Genomic DNA, 25,437 nt, shown 5'->3' on the forward strand with positions numbered 1-25,437 from the left:
GTCATCAAATTCTTACCGGCAGCCTATGGACCTCAATTCTTTTACAAAGGGAGTATCTTTTGTGCCACGAGGAGCAAGGGAAGGCAAGGGCTAGCAGATGAAAACACAGTATGATGAGTCTGCCTGGCTTTGGGCACTGCTCTGGCCCCTAAAAAGGTGAGCCACTTCCACCCAGTAGCTGCTTTCTATAGCCAAGCAGCAGAGGTAGGACGTGCCACCAGGGGCCCTGAGGAACCAGGGTCTGGTCCTGACCCTCTTTCTGCAGCCTCAGGTTTCTCCCCATTGAAGGAAGTGAGGTTGTGATGCCTATGCTGCCCAGGTCTACAATCAGGAGACAATGAACGCAAATCTACTCTATATGGAGACAAATTAAGAGCTCTAGCAAGGTGGGGCGTCTGGGTGGCTCAGTCGGTTAAGCGTCCGACTTCGGCTCAGGTCATGATCTCACAGTTAGTGGGTTTGAGCCCCATATTGGGCTCCGTACTGACAGCTTGGAACCTGGAGCCTGCTTGGATTCTGTGTCTCCCTCTCTGTCCCCTCCCCACTCAGGTGCTCTCTCTCTAAAATAAATGAACATTAAAAAAAAAAAAAAAGATCTGTAGCAAGGTTCATCCCCCTAGAACATGGACACTATCCTGACTGCTATATTACAGGTGTGAGCACGTACCCAAAGAAGGCCTGGAAACTCTTAAAGTTGCCTGAGCCCGTGGTCAAGTCACCAAGACCTTAGATGCCTGCTTTTGCCCCTGAGAGAAACTTAAGTAGATGGGGCCTCGGCCCCCAACGAGAGCCTCCCTGTGCTAACTTACATCTTGCTGCTGTTAGTGTGCTTGGGCCAAAGCTTCCCAGGCAGTGGGCTCATATTTTAATGACAGCATTTTTTTAGACAGTGGCAGTAATGAGAGCTCAGAGAAGAGATAGACTGTAAAGCAAACTCAAGTCAGAATTCCAGGCTAGCAGAGGCCACCACAATGGCACCACACATCAATGCTTCATCTCTAGGTGGTCATGCTTTACTTCTTAAACCCTTGAGGAAAAATGATTCCACAGCAGTGAGGAAACGGAGCCAGAGTGATGGCTGGGTCCAGCAGCGTGGAGCCTAGGCAGGGCCCACAGATGGACTAGGAGGCCTGGACGGCAGCTTGGGGCCACCAGACCCTCTCAGGAGGCAGGGAGATTGGAGGGCTTCACTTAAAAGGCCTGCGTGTCACCAGGTGAACCCAGCTCACTCCCTGTCACAGGGATGGTAGCTCTTCCCATGGGAGCAGCCGTGTGCAGACACACAGACACAGAGAAAGAGAGATAGACAGACATACAGAGATAGAGTATGTTCCTGTGTCTCTTTATATCTCAAAGACCTGAGACACACGCTCCTGTCTTTCGAGATAGATCCCTTCTCTGTGGTGCCTATTCAGTGGTTCCTCCTCTACCAGAAACTGGTCCCTCATTTCATTCACTTGTTTTCTGGTGAAGAACAGCCTTCGCCCCCTTCTCTCTGTTCTTGGGAGGTAAACATTTAACCTTAAAAATTGCTTTTAAATCTGCCCACTCTTCTGCTTAAAATTACCCCGCTAAAAGTGCTTTAAAGGAAAAAACATTTTGCCAACTTGAAGTTCCATTTAGTGCTGCTCTAAAATCCATAGGCTATTTAACAACACACCCAGCCTGCAGACTGGCCCAAGCCAGCTGGACCCAGTAGAAGGGGGGGATGCTGAGCAGATAAAACTCCAAAGGCACTCACCAGCCACGAGAATACTGGTGCCAAGAACCTGTCACCATTTGCTGAGGAGTAAGGGCTTGGAGCATGGAGGTACCTGGGCTCTAGAGAGTCTTTCTTTCAAGGAGGCCTGAGTGTAATGCTAAGTCTCCAGACAGTTCAGTCACACAGTTAGGTTTGGTAGTGCCCAAAGGTTAACAAACATATCCTCTTGCTTATCAAACTAGCATAGGCAATGCCTCAGAGATACTGCAGGTTTTGTTCTAGGCCACTGCAATGAAGTGAATATTACCATAAAATGAGTCAAATGAATTTTTTCGTTTCCTATACGAAAGCTATGTTTACACTATACTGTAGTCTAGTAAGTGTGCAATAGCATGTTTAAAAAAAAGTACATACATTAATTTAGAAATATTTTATGGGGCGCCTGGGTGGCTCAGTTGGTTAAGCGTCCGACTTCGGCTCAGGTCATGATCTCACGGTCCATGAGTTCGAGCCCCGCGTCGGGCTCTGTGCTGACTGCTCAGAGCCTGGAGCCTGCTTCGGATTCTGTGTCTCCCTCTCTCTCTGACCCTCCCCCGTTCATGCTCTGTCTCTGTCTCAAAATAAATAAATAAATAAATAAATAAATGCTAAAAAAAATTAAAAATATTTTATTGCTAAAAAATGCTAACCATCATCTGAGCTTTCAGGAAGTCACAATCACTAATCACAGATCACCAAATATAACAATGGTGCAAAAGTATGAAACACTGCAAGGATTACCAAACTGTGACACAGAGACACAAAGTCAGCAAGTGCTGTTGGGTAAATGCACTGATAGACTTGCTCGATGCAGGGTTGCCACAAACCTTCAATTTGTAAAAAAAAGAAAAAAAATGCAATTATTTGCAATGCATAATAAAATGACGTACACCTTAAAAGACCAAAAAATGGAGGAGCACCTGGATGGCTCAAACGCCCGACTTCAGCTCAGGTCACGATCTCACCGTTTGTGAGTTCTAGTCCTGCAATGGGCTCTGCGCTGACAGTGTGGAGCCTGCTTAGGATTCTCTCCCTCCCTCTTTCTGCCCCTCCCTTACTTGTACATGCGCATGAACTCTCTCTCATCATCAATACATAAACTTACAAAAAAAGAGAGTAAAAAATGTAGTATTGATGCTGTTAAGGCCACAGTGAAGTGGGAATGAGAATCTTTAAGTTGTTCCCAAGCCTTGACCTATCAGTTTAACATGTAGGAATCTATAGTAAGGAACTTGCGAAACTTGAGACTAAGATTCACGCAGCATGTGAGGAACAGATTTTTACCGAGAGCCCACTACGTACTAGGCACCAACTGAGGAACTGCAGGTACACACCGGAGCAGGAAACACACCTTGCCTCAGAAGAGCATTCAGTCTGGATGAAAAGTCAGATGCAAAAATAGGTAGGTTCAAGTCCAGAAAGGAAGTGGGGTGACACAGGTTCCGGGTGCTGCGGGGGCCTGAGGAGCAGAGTCTGAGAGTGGGGAGCCTGAGCTTGGACTTGAAGGAAAGGACAAGGGAGCCCCTGGCAGGTCAGAGGGAGAAATTCCAGACAGACACAGGAAACACCCCCACCTCTGCTAGCCACATGAGTAGGACAAACCTGAAATAACTGAGATAATCAATGCTAGAGCAATCTTTTAAGCAGTGTAGGGTATATTCGCATTAAGGGTATCATAATCCTTAAGCATGTTTTTGAAGAATGTTATAGAATGTTAAGAACAAAAAAAAATAAGAAAAAAAAGGGTGCAAGTTTTTTAAGAAACCATGTTTGTATAGTTTCTATACAAAAGAAGTACACACATAGAATAATGTTATCTCTGGGTGGAGGGACTGTTGGTTCTAATTCTTTTAGGCCATTTCCAAATATTCTACGATGGGAATACTTCCACTTGACAACCAGAAAAAAAGATTTTTAATCACTTTTTATAACCAGTTACTTAAGAAAGTAAACATGACATGGGCAAAGGAATGGAGTGGGTGATTCTGGGGTCTTGAAACATCCTGTATTTTCCTGGCTCTTTCCTCTGCATGTCTGGAGGTCCTGGCACCCTGCGATGGGGTTTCACGGGCAGGAGCGGCCACCCTGAGCTCCTAGAGAGAGAGGGCTTGCAGGAGCTGGGCCCTGACTCCCGGTGTGGCCAGAGTGGGTGACCTCTCATACCCTTGGCTTGAAAGGCAGGGTAAAGAGAATGGGGCTTTCCCCTTCCCCTTTAATAGTCCCCACTGGGACAGAAAACACCTTTTAACTCTTCATTATTTGCAAGTGAAGAAGGAGGAAGAAGGAAATCACTTTCCTCAGGCACATGTGAACACTTTGGGGCTACAAGCTCTAGGTTTCCTGAGATGAAAAACCCCTGGAACTCTCCCAGGAAATAACTGAAGGGAGGGGTAGGAGGGTCAGGAAGGAGGAAGGGAAGGCGAGGCCGAGTCTCCTCTGTGTGGCTGGGTTGTGACCTTCAGGCTGCAGCCCACACCCTCCAGCGGCCCCCCAGTGTCATTGGGAACATTCCCACTCAAGTGCCAGCTCAGCCTGCTGTCAGGCCAGGGCCAGGAGACCCATGGAAGCTGGTGAGCAGCTCTTCACACTTCCTGCCCGCTGGACAGGAGGCCACGACAGAGGAGCAGGGCAATGGCTGTCCCCTGCTTGGCCCTGATCCTTGTCTACCACGTGACCTTCCCATTACTAAGGTCCTCAGGTACTTAGCTGGGAGACAAGACTGCTGTGGACACTTCTGTCGCAGAAAAATTCAGCCCCTTCTACATAAAGCAACGGGCAGCCTCGTGTGAGTTAGGGTATCACAAGTTGCTGTCCCAGAATCTTCTCACCCCAGAATGAGATTACGAGCTCAAGTGACCATACCTACCCACAGTCCCCATCCCTTTCCCCAGCCAGCATCACCCAAGTGTTGCTTCGTGGGCCACTTCCAGCCTGGGTTAGATCCCCTCCCCCAGGCTTTCTCAGAGCCTTGCTCGGCCACCTCATAGGACTGATCACACTGTATCAGGAAAGGCTGTTCTAGCGGGTCTGAATCACCATCTAGACCAGGGGTTCCTTGAGGGCGGGGACCAGGTGTCACTCATATCATTAGTCAGCCTGCAGCACCATGCCTGACACATTGCAAGCCCTCGATAGATGATTCCTGACTGAGTATAGGAATGAACACACGGATGCCTAAGATCCCTGTGCTGGGCCTGGAGGGCAGACGCCCACGTTCTGTCTCTCTAATTGCCCAGCCATGGCCCGAGACATGCTAAGTTCATAAAGCATCACTAAGATGTGGGGCAGAGACTCAGGGGGATGACTAAATCATGCTGTGCCTCTTCCTTCCTAAGGACAAGCCTGACTCCAAGCCATATGCATGACCTCACGGGACTGCAGGGACCCCACAAGTAAGTCCCCTAACTCCAAGCAGATCCCACAGCACTGGCTCCAAGAATTGAGCTCAATTGAGTGGCCAGCCCAGCTCAGAGCTGTCACTGCATTTACTTCCTCTAATTAACAAAAGTATCAGAATGGGACAGACCAAGAGCGCCTGGGCTCTGGAAGACTGCTGTTCCACCCACAGAAGGAATGTCAAACTCAGCCCCAGGAAAGCAAAGCACTCAACCCTGGTCTTCAACCTGAATGATGCACAGGAAGGCCTGGAGGGCAGTATCCTGGGGACACTGCTGGGAGCCCTGGAATGCTCACAGCTTTGTGTGAACAGTTTTCCCTGGTGCTTGCCTCACCTGATGTCCCCAGGGCGCACCCAGTTAGATGATGGGTAGGCAAGAAAGACTGCGGAACCCAGTCCTGTGGGTGGGTGGCACTACAGAAAAGCCAACTTGGGACTGATTCATGATGACAGACTCCTACAGCTGAAAAGACTCCAGAGGGCATCTCCTGGGGTCTCATCATTTTCAGAGGGGAGCCAGGGACCCAGGGAAGACAAGGGACCTTCTCGAGTTCCCCTGGTGGATGAGCATCAGACTCCATCCAGGTCCCTACCAGCCACCACATCACCTCTGCCCCCACCCCCATCCCAGCAGATACTGAGGGTTAATTGTCTCTAACAAAGCCGCCAACTGATTGCTATCAGCTGGCCGGAGAGCAAGTCCGGCTAGACCAGAGACCCAGACAGACAAAATGCCAGGCTTTCTGATAGTTCTTCCCCTGCTCTACTCAGTCTGAGGCCTTCATCCCCCAAACCTGGAGCCAGGCAAGGCTCTCACTGAGGTTCCCTCAGCACGGCACACAGAGAACAGTTGTGATAGGGCAAAACACACCTCTGATAAACCAGTCAGGTTTATCAGGTTACTGAGCACAGATCAAGGGCTTGATGAATATCCTGAAAGGGCACGGGGCCTCGAAGGAGAAATCTGGTGCACAAGGTCAGGAGGGCAGCCGGCCAAGCTTCAACCAGGGGCCCAGGCCTCGAGGAGCAGGGCATCGAAGGGACCCTGCAAAGGATCTTGAGGAGCCCAGAGCATGAAGATCAGAAGGGAGATGGCTTCTGGAGCACGGTCGCTGGAACTTAAGGACCTATAGGAGCAGGTCCCAGAAAGAGCCAGGGGCCCGGGATGGAGTCTCACTGCCATGTGCTACCCGTTCCCCTTGCTTGCTTTGCCCTCTGCAGCCACCAGGGGTTTCACCAGCTCTGCAGCGGCAAGGACTCCACTTTTGTCACTACTCGGTCCACAGTCCTCAGCCCTGGCAAGATGGGCTAATTTTCGTTCCTTGAAAAATATATCTAAAAACTGTGTGCAAGATATATAAAAAAACATTCGCACATGAACAGTGAGGGGCAGCCATTCCTCTGTTCAGAGGATGAGAAGTGGGGGCAGCTCGGCCTGCTCTTTCCGAGTGGCCAGGCCACGTTCACAAGCCAAGAGGACCCACGGCTTCTTGACTGGTGACCCCTCTCAAAGCAGAAGAATCCTTTATTCCAGCTCTCTCTTCCCTGGAAGGGACCCAGAGGGAGGGCAGAGCTGTGTGAATGAAGCTTGACCAGAAACAACCTCCTTTCATAGGTGGGGACACTGAGGCTCAGGCAGGGAAAGGAATCTCTAAGATCCTTTCTTATGATGCCCTGGGGGCAGCAGCTTGGAGCAGTATGTTGAGGAGTCTCACAGGCAGGAAACATTGCTCCATTGAGAACTAAAAATGCCCACGGTGGTCCGGCAGGGGAGACTGGCTCCAGCTCAGCCTGGCCTGGGCCTCCTCTACCCGCTCACAGGGGCTTGGTGCAAATTAGAACAAGGTGCTCTTTCCCAAGCACCCTGTGGGCTGGATTCCCCACACCCTCCCTTCAAGACCCTCAAACTTTTCTTTAACTCCCCCCAGCTATTGGTATGCCATGTGTTAATTTGTAAAAATATTTCTTGATATCAAAGGAGGTCATAAAACGTTGACCCCACTTCTGTGCAAGAAGTCAGTTCTCAAAACAGGGAGGATGGCACACTGAAAGGTCCATATATAAAGACACTGGTGCTGTGAAATCGTGGGCAAGGGTCATGCTGCCCCCACCGTACCCAGAGCCATGTCTCTGTCTTCATCAACAGTATGCATTCCTCACAACAGGGAGAGAGTATGCAACCAAGTAGCTTCCAGGTTTTCCACATCATCTCCCGGTTTGGCAACCTTCCCGAGGAGGCAGGGTGAAAAGCCCACACCTGAATCTAGTTGCGTGCTCTACACAGGTGTTCACGCAGACGCCCCAGACCTGCTTCTCATTCTAGATGCCCAGCTCCCCAGATTAGAAAACGCCTTGGAAGATCCCTGGATCCCTCCCTCACACTAATCTAGAGGCCACCAAGCACCCAGAGTCCCTCTCTTACATATCTATTGTACTCCTCCTCAGTCCTCAGTACCACCATCTTGGCTTAAATCAATTTCTCATCTTGTCTCTCTTCTCCAGCTTCACTCCCCGCCCCCCCCCCATGCTGCTTTTTACAGCATCTTTCCAAAGCCTTCCAGAGGCTCCTTGTGGCCTTCAGAATCAGGCCCAACTTCCACCAAGCCCGCCTCAGTTTGGCCCCTGTCCATCAACCCTTACCACACACTCCAGCCGAACCAATCCAAACCATATGGTGCTCCCTCACATACTGGCCACTCTGTGCCTCCATGCGGTGCTCGAGAGCCTCCCCGAGCCTGGAATCCCCTTTGCAGCACCACTGCCTCAGTCCAAAATGTAATCCACGTCCTGGCTCACCAAACTGGTCGGCCACGCCAGCCAGGAGAGTCTGAGGACTGCAAGCTGAGGCCAGACCCCTCCCAGGACTCTGCCAAGGCAACAACAGGCTGTGGTCTGGGGACATTTTGATATGGAAACAAAGCCAGATGTCCTTCACTCCATGCTTTCAACCCTTGACTGGACCCTGTTCAGACTATCTCTGGCTTCCCTGAGACCTCTATGGCAATTACCTACATGCATCCACTTCCTGCCCCAGACTGTCCTCTTGGAAGGAGAGACACCATCACCTTCCTCTGTGTGTCCCTAGACCCAGCCGGGTCAGTCCTGGGGTATGGTTTATGAGATGAGGTAGCTTCCTGTGTTGTCTCACCCATCAGGCTGAGCTCCCCGTTGGCTAGTTTCATGTTGCTCCTGGTGTTCGTGGGGGGGGGGGGGGCAGGTGATGGTGGTTGGGGCATGTCAGTGCCCCCACAGGATCTGATTCTTGCCTCAATTTTGGAAACATTACCTTTTGCAAACAACTAAGTGTCTAGAGGCCTCCCTAATACAAGAAGGGGCAGAAAGAGAGGGCCGTCTCTTGGTGAGGACTCACAAGCCCCCCCTCACGGACTGATGCCACCATGGGGTCACAACAAAAGTCTGGCAGGCATCCAGGACTCCCTCGACAATAAGCAAGGAGCATGGATAGGCTCAGGCCTGCTTTCTGGGTCCACATCTTTCAGGATCACAAGCCCCCAAAGAACAATCAGGATAATCAAGTTTGGGAGACAGGCTGCAAATACTGTTCCCATGGCTGCTACCATAGAAAAGTTGTCATTGTACAAATCAGGAGACTATAGATGCTGGAGAAGATGTGGAGAAACGGGAACCCTCTTGCACTGTTGGTGGGAAGGCAAATTGGTGCAGCCGCTCTGGAAAGCAGTGTGGAGGTTCCTCAGAAAATTAAAAATAGACCTACCCTATGACCCAGCAATAGCACTGCTAGGAATTTACCCTAAGGGATACAGGAGTGCTGATGCATAGGGGCACTTGTACCCCAATGTTTATAGCAGCACTCTCAACAATAGCCAAATTGTGGAAAGAGCCTAAATGTCCATCAACTGATGAATGGATAAAGAAATTGTGGTTTATATACACAATGGAATACTATGTGGCAATGAGAAAGAATGAAATATGGCCTTTTGTAGCAACGTGGATGGAACTGGAGACTGTGATGCTAAGTGAAATAAGCCATACAGAGAAAGACAGATACCATATGGTTTCACTCTTATGTGGATCTTGAGAAACTTAACAGAAACCCATGGGGGAGGGGAAGGAAGAAAAAAAAAAAAAGAGGTTAGAGTGGGAGAGAGCCAAAGCATAAAAGACTGTTAAAAACTGAGAACTGAGGGTTGATGGGGGGTGGGAGGGAGGGGAGGGTGGGTGATGGGCATTGAGGAGGGCACCTTTTGGGATGAGCACTGGGTGTTGTATGGAAACCAATTTGACAATAAATTTCATATATTGAAAAAAAAAAGAAAAGAAAAGTTGTCATTGTGATTATTGTGCACCCTTAGCGGAAGGTTTGGGCCCCCTCACCCTCAATATATGTAAACCAATTTACAAAACTGTATGGTCAATCCATATATTAAATATCAGTGTTAGTAACTGAACCATATTCCCCAAACTCATATGTTGAAGTCCTAACCAGGACCCTGGAATGTGACTGTTTTTGGAAAGAGGGCCCTTAAATAGGTGATTAAGTTAAAATTAGGTCCCATTAGGGTGGACCCTAACCCAATGTAACTGGTGACCTTAAAGGAAGAGGAAATTTGGGGGCACCTGTGTGGCTCAGTCGGGTAAGTGTCTGACTCTTGAAACTCTGGATTTCGGCTCATGTCATGATCTCACGGTTCGTGAATTAGAGCCCCCATCAGGCTCTGTGTTGACAGCTTGGGACGCACTTAAGATTCTTTCTCTCCCTCTCTCTGCCCCTCCCCTGCTAGCTTGCACATGCACGCTGTCTCTCTCAAAATAAGCTTAAAACGAAGAGAAAATTTGTACACAAATATATACAGAGGGAAGACCATACGAAGACATGACGGAAACAGCCATCTACAAGCCAAAGAGAAGCCTCAGAAAAGGCAAACCCTGCTGACAATTTGGTCTTGACCAGTTTCCATTGTTTGTGTGACTGGGTTTGTGTTTGTGTGTTTGTGGTATTTTGTTATAGCAACCCTAGCAAACGAATATAGTCAGGCTTAATTTCTCTCGTTTTAAAGATAAACATAAAACAGATCTTTCTAATTGGTTCTTCTCACAAGCACTTTGGAGGCTAGTGTCATGGCCTGACTGAATTTTAGAATACGGGCCTCAGGCCAGAGGAAAAGAGGGGCCTGGGGGCCTCTGGACATCTCCCACTGTGGGCCTGAGTGTGTCTGGAAGAATCAGAGAAGCACCCAGAGGGGTAGGTTTGCCGCAGACCAAGCCTTGGACCAAACACCCTTCTTCCAGTATTTCCCAGACTCACCGGATCCCAAGATTCACCCAGGTGCCTCAATCCCACCTGGGAGTTGCCAGGTGGGGCTCTGAACTTGTTTTTGTTAAGTGGGCCAGGTGATTCTCAGGACCAGAAGCGTTTTAGAAACCCTAATACAGGCCCTTCCACACCAGGAGGGGGGTGTGTAGTTGGAGTGTGAATATGTGTGTGTGTCCGGGCGGGTCTGAGCATCCCACCAGGCGGAGGCAGGGAGAGAAGCTCGTGATCCAGCCTCCCAGCCCACCCTTCAATCCCACCTCTAGCCCGCCCCCTCTGTCCGGACCTCTGCGGAGGCAACTAGGCTGAAGTTTCTGTCATTGCTGCATTGGCGGATCCGTTTTGCGCCTTGCATTCTTTCTTTGAATCAACAGGTGAGTGGAAGAAATAAATGCCTTTTGCTTCCCTCCCGAGTAACCTTGCAAAGTCCCAGACGCCCTTTTTTTTTTTCCCCTGGGTGTGGCCCGCCCGTAACTTTTCTCCCAGGCTCTGGCCCTTAAATGAAACCTAACTTCCCCACTCCCCGAGCTGCCAGACCAAGAGGCGGGTATGAGGCTGAGGGACGTCGCGGCGAGGGGTCTGTGCGCCCTGCTTGGTGGGGCACTAGGTATTCGGATCGTGGAGCACCGCCCCCAGCTCCCCCGGTGACAGTAGGTTCCTTCCGAACCTCCAAAGGCATCCACCACACCTCCGCTCCCCTCGACCCTGCTCACCCAGGCCGGCAGGTGCTGGCCCCGCAGTTCGCGGCTAATGAACTGGCGTTCGTTGTCTAGGAATTCGAATGCGGCCGCAAGACGCCCGAGCTTCCCGCGACGGTTCCTGCGCCACCACATCCACAGCAGAGCGCCGAGCAGCAGCCAGGTTATGCTGAGCCCCAGGTAGCCGGCAAGGTAGACCGGCGCCAGGTAGAACAGCACTCGCGCCACAAAGGTGTACAGCTCAGGCAGCAGCTGGCTGGACAGGCGCGGCTCGGGGCTGGGTGCGCTCTGCCTTCCCTGGGCGCTGGGGGCGCCGGGCTCCTCCGCTTGCATCTCGTCGCCACCGTGTTACCCTTTCCCAGAGCTTCACCCGAGCTCAGGTCCACGCGTCCTGACACCAGGGCACATCGGTCCTCCAAGCGCGAGGACCCGGCCGCCGCGCCGCACCTGCCCTGCGGGACTCGGACTCGCTGGTGAGGTCTGGGCGCTCAGTTCTCGGGCTTCGCTGCCGCCACCTGAAGCGCGGGATGTGCAGATACGCGGCGCCGCCGCGCTCAACTCCCAACCAGAGCCCTGGCTCGCGACGTCTCCGCCCCCAGAGGCGGGCCCAGGGAAGGGGGCGGGGTCAGACCGTGGGCGGGGCTCCTGCGGGGTTCTGAAGAGCAACCAGTGGGCGTGGGCACCCTCCGACTCCGAGGTCCCGCGCAGGCGTCAGCTAAGGGCGCAGTTGCAACGCCCGGGTAGAGCCCTGGTTGGTCTAGGTGCTGCCCCAGGCGGCTTATGACTCACCGAGGCATGTGGACAAATGGCTTGTCATGGATAAATATCACATAAAACCTGTTTCCTACACCCGTTTATAATATGCAGTCTAGTATATGGGCTGTTAGCTGGGCGTTTGAGGCTCTCCACGGACCGGCTCGCCGGGCCTCTCCACCCCACAGTAGGTCTGACTCAGCCCTCCATCTGGCCCCTAGAGCCCGGCATCGCTGCCCGCTCCTCTGGCATCCCTAAAGCTTAGACCTGGCCCCCAACCCAAGCTAGCCAAGCCCTAGGGGCCTCTTGTCCCCCACAATGCCCTGTGCCCTGCATTCCCCACTGTGTGTGTGTCGGTTTGGATCTTAATTCACCCCCCCCCCCATCATCAGACTGGGAGTTTCCAGTGTCCAGGCTGTCCTGCTAGGCTCTGGGCTGCCCAGCACAGCAAGTGGTGGGTGTTCACAAGGGAGATGAAGGGCAAGCCCTGGGGTGACTGGAGGTCAGTTGTGAAGCCCATGGTTTCTATCTAATCCTTTTTGAATTATGTGAGCAGGGGAGTCTCAGTCTCCACCTTCAGACAGTAAATTGTCTTGTGAATGGCATACATTTTAGGCAGTTCTCATGAGTGATCACATCCATTACTGGAATGTGATTTTGGAGGTGACAAATGCACTGGAATGATTCCGAGCTTTCAGTAGTTTCATTGAATGGCTGGACCCAATGGACAACAGCCAGAAGATAACTATACTCTTTCCCTCTGTCCCTATCCTCTCCTGGATAAAATTCTTTGCTGCAATGAGTGTTTTCAATAATAGTGTTCCTTTGGTTCCTGTTGGGCTCTCCTCTATCATTCTTCCAGGCCATTCTTCCTGGCCTTCCAGGACTCAGTCAAAATGGAAGCTGAAAGCCTCCCAGCTTAACATTGTTCTGCTATTTCCCAGGATAGCCTGGGAAATCAGTATAGGAAATATGGTTTACTTAATGGTTTTTGGGGTTTTGTTTTGTTTTGGAGAGTTCCTTTTTTGGGTGTACACAATCCTATTAAAGGCTCTGAGAATTCCTGCAGATAAAAAGCTGTTAAATTTTATTTAACTCAGTTTCCAAAATTATTTGACCACAGAACTCTTTCTCAAAACACTTCTGTTATTGGTTGACCCAAGTCAGCTTAAGCTAAAGAACGGTGAATATATGATGAGGATATAGGAAGTGCTCTGTGAACCTGAGTCAGGAATCCAACCCGTCGTCAGGATGGATGCACTAAGAAGCTGACTGTTGACTCAGCTCTGAATCCCTGCTGCTATTCCTACTGACCTGCCTCCTCTGCCTCCGGCTGAAGTGGAGAACATAGCACCTTTTCCACAGCTTCCACGCTCACGGAACTTTCCAGAGAGACTGCTTGACCCTTATCCTGTCCCAAGTCCAAGGCCTCGGAGAGAGGCCCCACCTGTATCCATCATCCCCTCCCCTGTTGACACACACCGGGTCCTACTTCCAGGTCCCTCTTCTGGGTTAGTGTGTTTGCAGAGGGGATGTGGGAGTAGGGTGTTCAGAGGAGGATCACCAGAAAAAGGAAGGTTGCTGATTTGTGAGCTGGATGGACACCCACAAGATCTCCAGCATGAGACTTGGATCATCTTGCGGAACACCGCTACCCCAGCTGCACTGCCTTTTCTGCTCCTTGAGCACACCAAGCTCATGTATGCCTCAAGGCTTTTGTACTTGCTGTTTCTTCTACCTGCAAAGTTCCCTTTCTGAATGTTCCCCACAGTATGTTAGGGTAGTGGCATTATGCTTGATTTTTTTTTCTTTTTTTAAAAACATTTTTTAATGTTTATTTATTTTTGAGAGAGAGAGAGAGAGAGAGAGAGAGAGAGAGAGAGAGAGAGAGAGAGAGAGAGAATGCAAGTGGGGGAGGGGCAGAGTGAGAGAGAGACACAGAATCCAAAGCAGGCTTCAGGCTCCAAGCTGTCAGCACAGAGCCCAACCCGGGGCTCGAACTCATGAACTGCAAAATCATGACCTGAGCCAAGGTTGGATGCTTAACCGACTGAGCCACCCAGGCACCCCGGTTAATTTTCTTTTTTAAACTTTGTTTATAATGGCATTAAATTGCTCTCATAAATTAAATATATAAGAATGTGGCACCTAAAACTTCATATCCCGCCTGAGACTGAATCTGTACCTAGAACATTTGAACTATTATTTCTCTTGACCTGGATACCCTACTATTTATTTATTTATTTATTTATTTATTTATTTATTTATTTATTTATTTGGCGTCAAGTCAAATGCTGAGCCCAATGCAGGACTTGAACTCACAACCCTTTAAGTTCTTTAAGCTAAAGAACTGAGAATGTGTGATAAGGATATAGGGAAGTGCCCTGGAACCTGAGATCAAGACTTGAGCTGAGATCAAGAATCAGACACTCAACCAACTGAGCCACCCTGGCACCCCTCTAGTTTAGTTGCTTTAGTGAGTAAAAGACATTTTACACACTGTTTGATCATCACAAAACCTGGGCAGAATCATCGGACCATCTCTCTCCCTCTCTCTGCCCCCTCCTCTGTTTGCACACATGCACGCTCTCTCTCTCTCAAAAATAAATAAACATTAAAAAAAACTTAGAAGTGGAATTGCTGGATCATACGGTAATTATATGTTTAATTTTTTGAGGAACCACCATACTGTTTTCCACAGATTTTGCCATTTTCAATCCCCACCAGCATGTGTGAGGGTTCCACTTTTCCTACCAACATTTGTTATTTTTTTTATGGTAATCATCCTAATGGGCATGGGGATATCTCATTGTTGTTTTGACTTGGATTTCTCTGGTGATTAGTAATGTTGAGTTTCTTTTCATATGTTTGTGTTCCTTTGTATATCATCATTGAGAAAACACAGAAACACTTCTGGGGATATAATGTACAACCATGGTGACCAGGGTTTAAAATACTGTATTCTAGGGGTGCCTGAGTGGCTCAGTTGGTTAAGTGTCTGACTCTTGATCATTTAGGTCTTGATCTCAGGGTTGTAAGTTCAAACCCCACATTGGGCTCTGCACTGGGCATGAAGCCTACTTTAAAAAAAAAAAAGAAAGAAACTTATTCTATATTTGAAAGCTGCTAAAAGAGTACATTGTAAAAGTCCTCTCCACTCCCAGACACAAAATTGTAACTATGTGAAGTGATATAAATGTGTTAACCTTATTTTGGTAATCATTTCACAATATATACATATATCAAGTTATTACATTGCACACCTTTAGCTTACCCAGTGTTATATGTCAATTATATCTTAATAAAGCTGGAAACAATTTAAAAACACAAAACAGTAATAGGCTGTGTGACCATATGCAAATGTCCTTCGCACCCTGGACCTTAGCAATCCCTTGTGTCCACCATGAAGGGTTTAACCAGGGCATCTGGGAGGTCTTGGGTACTGGTTCCCTCAGTATGTCTTGATAATTCACTGGGTCACCAAGCTTAGTACCTAGCAGTAGGGGCTTCATGTTTGTGAAGGAACACACACAAGAATGAATACACGAATGTGTTGGAGCCAAGAACAGGATGGCCCTTAATCATATTTTCTGATAAAAAGCAACAGACGGAGCTGCTTAGCTTGGAATCTTTTCAAGCCAGGACTGAAAACCACACGAGCAAGTGATATTTGACAATATTTATAGAACACTGTATGGGGTGCTGGGGGGGGGGTGGAAAGGTACAGAGGCTGTACCTAAGAAATCAACTATTTCATACTCTCATCATGAAAATGTGGCAGAGGTGTGTGTGTGTGTGTGTGTGTGTGTGTGTGTGTGTGTGTGTGGTGAAGGTGGTGGGACAGCAGGAAGATTTCAGGGGCGGGAGGGTGGGAGATGTCCCCACAATGTCCTTCGTGATTTGACCACCACCTGCCACTCCAAGACCACCTCCTGATGGATCCATCCTGTGCCTGTGCTTCCAAAGCCACCACACTTCTCCCTGCGCTCTCACGCTCTAAGCGGAAAGAAGGTGGCCCTGTGGGTCTTCGCCGTTCGAGGTCAAAATGGAGTTCCTAGACACGCGCATTGGGGCATAGCAGTGTTGGCCATTGCTGTCATCTCAGAGAGTCAGGCTCTAATTGCTCCCCCCCTCCTCCAACCTGGTGTGGGGGATATAGCCAAGGAGATGACCGCGTTGTTAAAGGCCTCAGCCAGGTCCCCCTCAGATGCTCACCACAGGCAGGGTCTGTGGCCTCCTTTCCCAGAGATGTGGTTCTAGAACTCCTCACACAGGTCCTGGAGGCAGAGGTTTGGCGAGCCTGCCTCACCCCTTCCTTCAGTAATCTTCCCACCCTCCCCCTTCTTCTCCACTTCGTTGGCTCAACTTTCATTCCTGCCGTTCTTGACACCCACAAACTAGTACTTTGCTTCCCAAAAATAAATGAGACCAGAGGTGTCTTTTTTTTTCCTGTCATAAAACACCCTGAGGTAAAATGCACTATTTTCAACCGTTTTAAGTGTACATTTCAGCAGCATTAAATGCATTCACGTTGTTGCCCACCCACCACACACACACCATCCATCTCCAGAACTCTTCCATCATCTCAGGCTGCAACTTGTACCCACTAAACAGTAACTCCCCATTTCCCCTGCCCCAGCTGCTGGCGACCACTGTTTTATCTTCTGCCTCTATGAATTTGACTACTCTAGGTACCTCATGTAAGTGGAATGTTTGCCCTTTTATGACTGACTACTTTCACTCAGCCCAGTGTCCTCAGGTTTCATCCATGTTGTTGCATGTGTCAGAATTTCCTTTTTAAGGTTGGATAATATTCCATTGTACCTATGAATCACATTTTGTTCCTCCGTTCTTCCATTGATGGGCATTTGGATCATTTCTCCTTTTGGTGGTGACTAATGCGGCTATGAACACAGGTGTGCAAATATCTGTTTGAGTCCTTGCTTTCAGTTCTTTGGGGTATGCACCCGGAAGAGGAATTGCTGAATCACGTGGTAATTCTATGCTTCACGTTTTGAGGAAATGTCATAATGCTTCTATATTTGTTCATTAAACTTACTTTATTCAAGTGTGTAAAATTACAGAAGTAATTCATGCTTGCTTTAGCGAATAATACAAAGATGTGTAATGAAGTTTAAAATCATGTACCCCATGTGTGATCGACGTATCCACTTGGTTTATGTCCTTTCTCACCTGTCTGTGTGTTCACACAAAGAAAACAGAGCAAGTTTTGGTTCTTTTTCTTCTTTTTCTTTTCTTTCTAAAATGAGATAATAGAAACTCAAAAGTTCTCCAACATAATTCCCCAAATCCCGATGAGCTACATACTAAATATTCAAATTGTTTTATAGTTGGTTATTAAAATAGACAAAAATAACAGTCATGTGCTCATTACAGTGGTAAAAGTATGCATGCGGGAAGAAACAGCCACTAGAATTGTTGGAATCAAACAGGAAAAAAGCAGGAAAAATAGAAAAAAATGTTAGAACTCGCCAGAAGAAAATGAAAACAATAATTCGAAAAGATCTATGTACCCCTATGTTTACTGCAGCATTATTTACAATAGTCAAGATATGGAAGCAACCAAAGTGTCCATGGGCAGATGAATGGATAAAGATGTTATATATATATATATATATATATATATATATATATATATATATACACACACACACACACAATGGAATATTCACAGCCACAAAAAAAAAAAAAAGAACAAAATCTTGCCATTTGCAACAACATGGATGGGCTTAGAGGGTGTTATGCTAAGTAAAATAAATCACAGAAAGACAAATACCATATAATTTCACTTACGCAGAATCTATACAGGGGCGCCTGGGTGGCTCAGTCGGTTAAGTGTCCAGCTTTGGCTCAGGTCATGATCTCATGGCTTGTGGGTTTGAGCCCTGTGTCAGGCTCTGTTCTGACAGTTCAGAGCCTGGAGCCTGCTTCGGACTCTCTCTCTCTCTGTCTCTCTGTCTCTCTGTCTCTCTGTCTCTCTCTCTGCCCCTCCCCCATTCATGCTCTGTCTCTCTGTCTCAAAAATAAATAAACATTAAAAAATATTAAAAAAATAAAAAACAATACAAAGAACAACAAAAACCAGACTTATAAATACAAAAACAGTTTGCTGGGGTGGGGAGCAGGTGAAATAGAGGAAGATGATTAAAAGGTACAAACTTCCAGTTATAAAATTAATCACAGGGGTGAAAAGGACCGTACAGGGAATATAGTCAATAATATTGTAATAACTTTGTGTAATGACCCCTGGTAACCATACTTTTTATGGTATTTCATAATTTTCAAATCACTATCTTGTGCACTCATGTATCAACTGTACTTCAATAACAAAAATAAAAATATAAAAAATAAAACAAGAGAAAAAAAACCCTCCACAAGAAACCAAAATAGTCTTCTAGGTAGCTCACTACATCACTCTGCAGATGGTAAATGAATTTTAAACAAGACCAGCAGAGAATAAAGGTCTGGTTTTTTCTGTAAAAGTGAAAATGAAATCTGTCATTCAAGTTACGAAATGAAATCTCACCCAACACAACAGTCCAGAAAAATGCCAGGAAAGGTAAGGAGAGCTCTTTTAGTGGAAGGAAGTCACAGTGGCTACTGCAGTGAGACGTTCTTGATCCTACCCTTGAGTTCTCCAGCCTTCAGCCTGTTGTGTGGAAGGCCTCTCCTCAACTCTGGGAAGAGAGTCTCTAAGATCCCCCAACACGTTCATGTGTGTCTCCACTTCTAGGGCCCAGTAGCACCACCTGCCTGAAAGAAATCCCTGATGAATGTCATCACTTATGGAGCAAGTAAATCTCTGACTACAAGAAAAGTTTATCTTTCCAAAAGCACGTATACATATATATTTTCAGGGACAGTAGACGAGTAGATCTAATCTATAATTAGATCAGCCTTAAATGTGTTGAGAATTTTCTTTCAGGCCATTGTAGTATGAAGGAAAACTGCAACTACCATTCCTTAATTGGGAAGAGTAAGGGAATATTCGTTCTTTATACCTGCTCTGACCATATACACTTATAATGATTAGTAGATTTTTTAGTGTGGAAACATGAGCTGAAAGTGTTGATGTTATCTGATCTTGACTTGTGCATAATATCCTTTCCTTTATCTTGTATCCTCTGAAAAAATTGATGCTTCTAGTTGTGCAAAAAGAGGTCTACATCCTTCAATCTGGTGTTTAATTGCTGTCCCAGGTTTTCAACGTTTGTCTTTGGCTATTTCATTCATTTATTCAACAAGTATTGATCAAGGGCCTTTTACATGTCAGGCACTGCTTAGAACACTGGAGATGTCGCAGTGAATTAAACAGACAAAACTGCTTTGGGAAGCTTATGTCCTAGTTTTGGTTTTCTAGCTTAGTTGGCTAGCTAATACATATTTTTTTCCCTAACATCTTCCACTCTCCTCTTTAGGGACATAATATAACTTTTGAGTTTCTTCTTCCCATGACTAGAAGAAGGCAAACTCTGTCTTTTGACTTCAAACATCAGTCCTAGTTATCAGTAGAGGATCTCTGTCTAGAATCTTCTCACACAGTAGTGTCAGAAACTGTTTCACATTCATTTGCTTTTCTTTGATCCGAGATCTTTTGTCAGTGCCAATCATGTTACCCAGCTGCAGATCTCTCCTCATCGATACTGTCTGGAAGACACCTGGCTTGCAGGAATGTGTCCCATAGGTCCTCCTGGGGTTGGCAGATGCAGGAGTCACAGAAAAGCCAGTCCACACTGACACTGCAGCTCAGCCCACCTGGAGATCTGTCACAGCTGAGGCAATCACCGCTGAGCAATGAATGCCAGTGCTGACTACAGTGCACACCTGACTCTTCGGGGCCAAGGGCCAAGTGGGAAACGGACAATCTTCTCTGTCCTTACTGCCCTTTGGACAACTAGCAGGCTGTCCAATTGCACACACATCTCCATGATGACAGCAGTTCCACCCCCAGCCCCTCGGCTCCAACCATTCTATATTTTCCATCACATTGTTTTAATAATTCTAGGACTGTAAGATTTTCTTTCTTAATCAGTTGTGTTTTTAAAACTAATTGTGAGGTTGTTGTCAAGGAATTTTTCAATCTGGTCTAAAATTGGAGGTGTTTTTATAATATTCTTATTTTTAAAAAAAGGTCTGCGGGGGGCGCCTGGGTGGCTCAGTCGATTAAGCGTCCGACTTCGGCTCAGGTCATGATCTCGCGGTCCGTGGGTTCGAGCCCCGCGTCGGGCTCTGTGCTGGCAGCTCAGAGCCTGGAGCCTGTTTCAGATTCTGTGTCTCCCTCTTTCTCTGACCCTCCCCTGCTCATGCTCTCTCTCTGTCTCAAAAATAAATAAATGTTAAAATAAATAAATAAATAAATAAATAAATAAATAAATAAAAATAAAAAAGGTCTGTGGGATCTATAGTGATGTTCTTAAATTCTTGTTATGGATACTTTGTTTTCTCCTTTTGTCCCCTTTAGTCTTGGTACAGGTTTATCGATCTTATTAATCTTTTTAAATAAGGAGCTTTTGGCTTCAGTTGTTTTCTCTGTTGTATGTCTACTTATTTCCATGATTGTGCTTCCATATTTATTTCCTTTCTTCTACTTTCTTTGGGTTTACTTTGCTGCAATTTTTTTTCTTCTAGCTAGCCTCTTGAGATAGAAATTAAGATAATTACTTTTCAACTTCCTTTATAACATATGCATCTAGTGCTATAAATTTCTAAGTACAGCTAATGGCTGCATCCTACAAGCTTTTTCAATAGCATAGTGCTAATATTTATTCAGGCCATACTGTATGTTAAGCACTGTATTAAAAGCTTTATAAGCTTTTTCTTTCTTTTTGTATATTTATTTTTGTAAATATAATTTACAAATATTAAAACGCACAAATCTTAAAGGTACAACGACCAATTTCTACCAATTATATATACATCTATATAGTCCCCAGATCCAGATATGAAACATGTTTATCACTTCAGAAATTTTCCTCATGCTTCTTCCTAGTTAACATCCATGTCCAGAGGTAACCACTCATCTGAGTTCCGTTACCATTGATTTAATGTGCCTATTCCTGAACTTCATGTAAATTATATCCAACAGTAATTCAACAGTATGTACACTTCCGTGTCTGGGTTTGTTGCTCAGTTTAGTGTTTTCAGTATTTACCTATATTATTGCACATATAAGATTTTTTTTAATTGCTATGTAATATTCCATTGCATGGATGTGCCACAATTTGTTGATCCAGTCTCCTAAAGATGGAAATTTAAAATGTTTTCTAGTTTTTGATCATTATGAATAAAACTGATATGAAAATTCTTGCACATATTGGTAGGTGGACATACGCTCTCTTGGTCTTATGTGGAATTACTTGCTTTGCCATAGGATATGTGAATTTTTAGTTTTAGTAGATATTGCCAGTATTTCCCATATTTAGAATTACGTTGTATAAATGTGAATTTTACTATTTTTCTAATTACCTGACATATCTATAGTTGACAGGGAATTTTTTAATGTTTGTCAAATACTTTTTTATTTTATTATTTAAAAAAAATTTTTAATGTTTATTTTTGAGAGAGAGACAGAGCATGAGTGGAGGAGGGGCAGAGAGAGAGGGAGACACAGAATCCAAAGGGAGCTCCAGGCTCTGAGCTGTTTGCACAGAGCCTGGAGATGTGGGGCTTGAACTCACGAGCTGGGAGATCACGACCTAAGCTGAAGTTGGACACTCAACTGACTGAGCCACCCAGGTGCCCCTGTCAAATACTTTTATTTTTTGTTAAAAAAAATTTTTTTTAAGTTTATTTATTTTTGACAGAGACAGAGTATGAGCATGAGCTGGGGAGGGGCTGAGAGAGAGGGGGGGGCACAGAATCTGAAGCAGGCTCCAGGCTCCAAGCTGTCAGCACAGAGCCTGATGTGGGGCTCGAAATCACGAACTGTGAGATCATGACCTGGTCGGAAAGTCAGATGCCTACCTGACTCAGCCACCCAGGTGCCCCAGCTATTAAATACTTTTAAACGTCAGGGAACAATCATTAATTTTCCCATTGATTATTATTTTTAAAAAATTTTAAGGTTTATTTATTTTTGAGAGACAAAGACAGAGCATGAGTGGGGGAGGGGCAGAGAGAGAGACACACACACACAGAATCCGAAGCTCAGTCTCCAGGCTCTGAGCTGTCATCACAGAGGCCGATGCGGGGCTTGAACCCATGAACTGTGAGATCATGACCTGAGCTGAAGTCAAGTGCCTAACTGACAGCCACCGAGGTGCCCCTCCCATTGATTATTATTATTTTATTTTGAGACAGAGAGAGAGAGAGAGAGAGCGTGTGAGCAGGGGAGGGGGCAGAGAAAGAGAGGGAGAGCATCTTAAGCAGGCTCCATGCCCAGTGCAGAGCCCCATGGGGGGCTCGATCCCATGACCCTGGGATCATGACCTGAGCCAAGATCAAGAGTCTGATACTCAACCAACTGAGCCACCTGGGAACCCTGGTTTTCAATATTTTTGATGCTATGGTAAATGGTGTTAATTTAAAATTTTTTTAGTATTTTACAGCTAGCATTTAGAAATATAATTGGTGTTTCTTTTTCTTTTTTTTTTTTTAAGGCTAGTCAAGTGAAGCAGTGGGAATGGAGAGGGAGCAAAGAAATCTGTAACTCACTGTGATCAATTAATTGTGAACACCACTGCACTCGGACCAGCCTACAATTGGTTTTTCTATATTGATTTTGTATGCACTAAATTAACTTATTAGTTTGCTTATAGATTCTCCTGAAAGTTCCAAAAATATTATCATGTTATCTGCCCAGAAGCACATTTTTTTGCTTCTTTGTTTTCAATCTTTATATATTTTGTTTCTTGTCATTGCCATTTTGGAATGGCCAAGACCGCCAGTACAATGTTGAACAGGAGTGACAGCAAAATCCTTGCCTTGTTCCTGATCTTAGAGGAAGAGTGTTCAATCTTTTATCATTATACATGATTTAGCTGTAATTTTTTAAAATAAATCCTTTATCAGATTAAGGAACTTCCCCCTTTTATATAAGTTTCCTGAATTTGATTAAATGCTTTTTCTGAATCTGTGGAGATGATCGTATAGTTTTCCCCCTTTATTCTGTTGATGCAGTGAATTATGGTGATTGATTTATGGATGTATAATTGACCCCACATGCCTAGAATAAAACCCATTTGGTCATTAGGTATTTCCTCCTTTTAATTCATTTATGTATTTGATTTGCTAATATTTTGTTTAGAATTTTTGCAACTATGTTCATGAAAAATATGGTTCTGAAATGTTCTGTCCTTATAATTTTATCTCCTTGTCAATATTTGATATCAGGATTATGCTGGCCTCTTAAGTAAGTTAGGAAGTTTTCTTTTTCCTTTGTGCTCTGAAAGAGTTTGTATATGGTTGGTATTATATCTTCCTTTGATGTTTGGCAAAATTTACCAGTGAAATCATTGCTCTGTGGGAAATTTCTTGATATAATTTCACTAACACTAGTGACTATTCAGACATTTACTTATTCTTATGTCAGGGTTTTGTTCAATAGGTTATATAATTCCTGATCTGTTTAGTTAAAAATTATTCTATTTTCTGTTGCAACTTCTTCTCTGGCCCATTGATTATTTGGAAATTCTGTTTACTTTTTAAATAGCTGGAGTTTTTCCAGTTTATTATTTTCTTATTCAATCTGATTGTGGTTAGAAAATACACTTTGTATGATTTCAACCCTCATAAATGTTTTGCGTCTTGTTTTATGGCCCTGCATATAGTCCATTTTGGTTCTATGTGTGCTTGAAAGGTATATCCTGCAATTGTTGGGTATCATATTTTATAAGTGTCATTTAGATCAAGAAGATTGATGGTATTGTGCAGAACTTCCATATACTTACTAATTTCTTGTCCAGCTATTCCATAAGTTAATGAGAGGAGGGTTAAAATCTCCAGCTATAATTGTTGGTTAGTCTATTTCTTCTTTTAGTTCTGTCAAATATTGTTTTATGTATTTTGAAGTTCTAATATCAGGCACATACACATTTATAATTATGTCTTTCTAATGAACTCACTGTTTTATTGTTATAAAATGTCTCCGTTTATATTTGATGGTTCTCCTTATCTTAATTTGCCTCAAATGAATATGATCACTTCGGCTTTCTTGCACTTACTACTGATACAATATATCTCTCAATCCTTTTACTTTCAACTTATCTGTGTTCTTATATTTAAATATTTTTAATGTTTACTTTTGAGAGAGAAAGAAAGGGAGAGAGAGAGAGCGAGAGCGAGAGAGGGAGAGAGTTGGGGGAGGGGCACAGAGAGAGGGAGACACAGAATCCAAAGCAGGCTCCAGACTCTGAGCTGTCAGCACAGAGCCCAATGTGGGGACCTGAACCCACAAACTGCAATATCATGACCCGAGCCAAAGTCAGAGGCTCAACTGACAGGAGCCACCCGGGCACCCCTCTGTGTTCTTATATTTAAAGTGTGCCATATATGTGTAAAGTTGGGTCATTTAAAAAGCTAGTCAGCAAATCTTTTTATTTTTACTTTTTATCGTATTTTAAGTAGGCTCCACACCCAAGTGGAGCTTAAATTCAAGACCCTGAGGTCAAGAGTCTAACGCTTTACTAGCTGAGCTAGCCAGGCACCTCACAATCTTTGTCTTTAATTGTAGCATTTGTTCTTTTGTGTTTAAGCTAATTACTGATATGTTTCAGTTTAAGTCTGCTGTCTTGTTCTTTGTTTTCAATTTGTTCCGTCTGGTGTTTGTCCCTTTTTCTCCTTTTGTATCATTAAAAAATATTAAGCAAAGGCAGAATAGACAGTTCTTCTACCATAATTGGAGGATTAAACACCCTTCCCTCAGCAACTGATAAAACTAGACATAAAATCAGAACAAAACTATCACACTTTGATTTAATTGATATTTGGAGGACACTGTGCCATAAAATGGCCAACTACATACTTTGATTGTATGTGCTTTACCATATGCTAAACATAAAATTAAAAGGACTGAAATTATACAGAATATATTCTCTGAAAACAATGGAATTAAATTAGAGCTTAATAACAATAAAAAAACCCCAAAATATTGGTAAATTAAATAGCAATTCATGAGTTCGAGCCCCACCTTGGACTCTGCACTGACAGTGAGGAGCCTGCTTGGGATTCTCTCTCTCCCTCTCTTTCTGCCTCTCCCCCACTCTTGCTCTCTTTCTCAAAATAAATCAATAAATATTACAAAAAAAAAAACAGATGAAGACATTGTAGGAAAAGAGAACTACAGACCAATATTCCCATGAACACAGATACAAATGGCAGTTAAATTAAACTGTAGACCCCATGTGTGTTTGTAAATTATCTATAACCTTCTATGTGCAAACATGTTCTGAAAGATACCAGGAATAATGTTTACCTAATATTAATGATAATTGTTTCTGGTTGGTGGTTAAAAAACTTTTATTGTTGCACTTTTCTGTATTGTTTCAATTGTTTTTAACAAACATGTTTTATGCAGCAGAATAATCATTCTTTAAAA

General features: G+C 45.1%; 1 protein-coding gene and 1 long non-coding RNA gene across 9 annotated transcripts in view; one reads left to right on the forward strand and one right to left on the reverse strand.

Annotated features, from left to right (window-relative positions):
• The window catches only part of ESYT3 (extended synaptotagmin 3), a 50,206-nt gene extending 38,744 nt beyond the window's left edge, over positions 1-11,462 (reverse strand). For 7 of the 8 annotated variants that reach the window (XM_023260528.2, XM_045037541.1, XM_023260527.2 and 4 more), the window contains exon 1: positions 11,145-11,462. In XM_023260528.2, coding sequence (XP_023116296.2) covers positions 11,145-11,462 — 318 coding nt within the window. The remainder of the gene's footprint in view (positions 1-11,144) is intronic. The other variant, XM_045037545.1, reaches the window with a different exon arrangement.
• Positions 10,301-13,516, forward strand: LOC123380116. Its single transcript, XR_006585466.1, has 2 exons — positions 10,301-10,805; positions 11,205-13,516. It is a non-coding gene; the product is annotated as an uncharacterized LOC123380116 (long non-coding RNA).
• The last annotated feature ends 11,921 nt before the right edge of the window (positions 13,517-25,437 follow it).

Source organism: Felis catus, chromosome C2 (genome assembly GCF_018350175.1).
Source record: "Felis catus isolate Fca126 chromosome C2, F.catus_Fca126_mat1.0, whole genome shotgun sequence".
NCBI classification, from domain to species: domain Eukaryota; kingdom Metazoa; phylum Chordata; class Mammalia; order Carnivora; family Felidae; genus Felis; species Felis catus.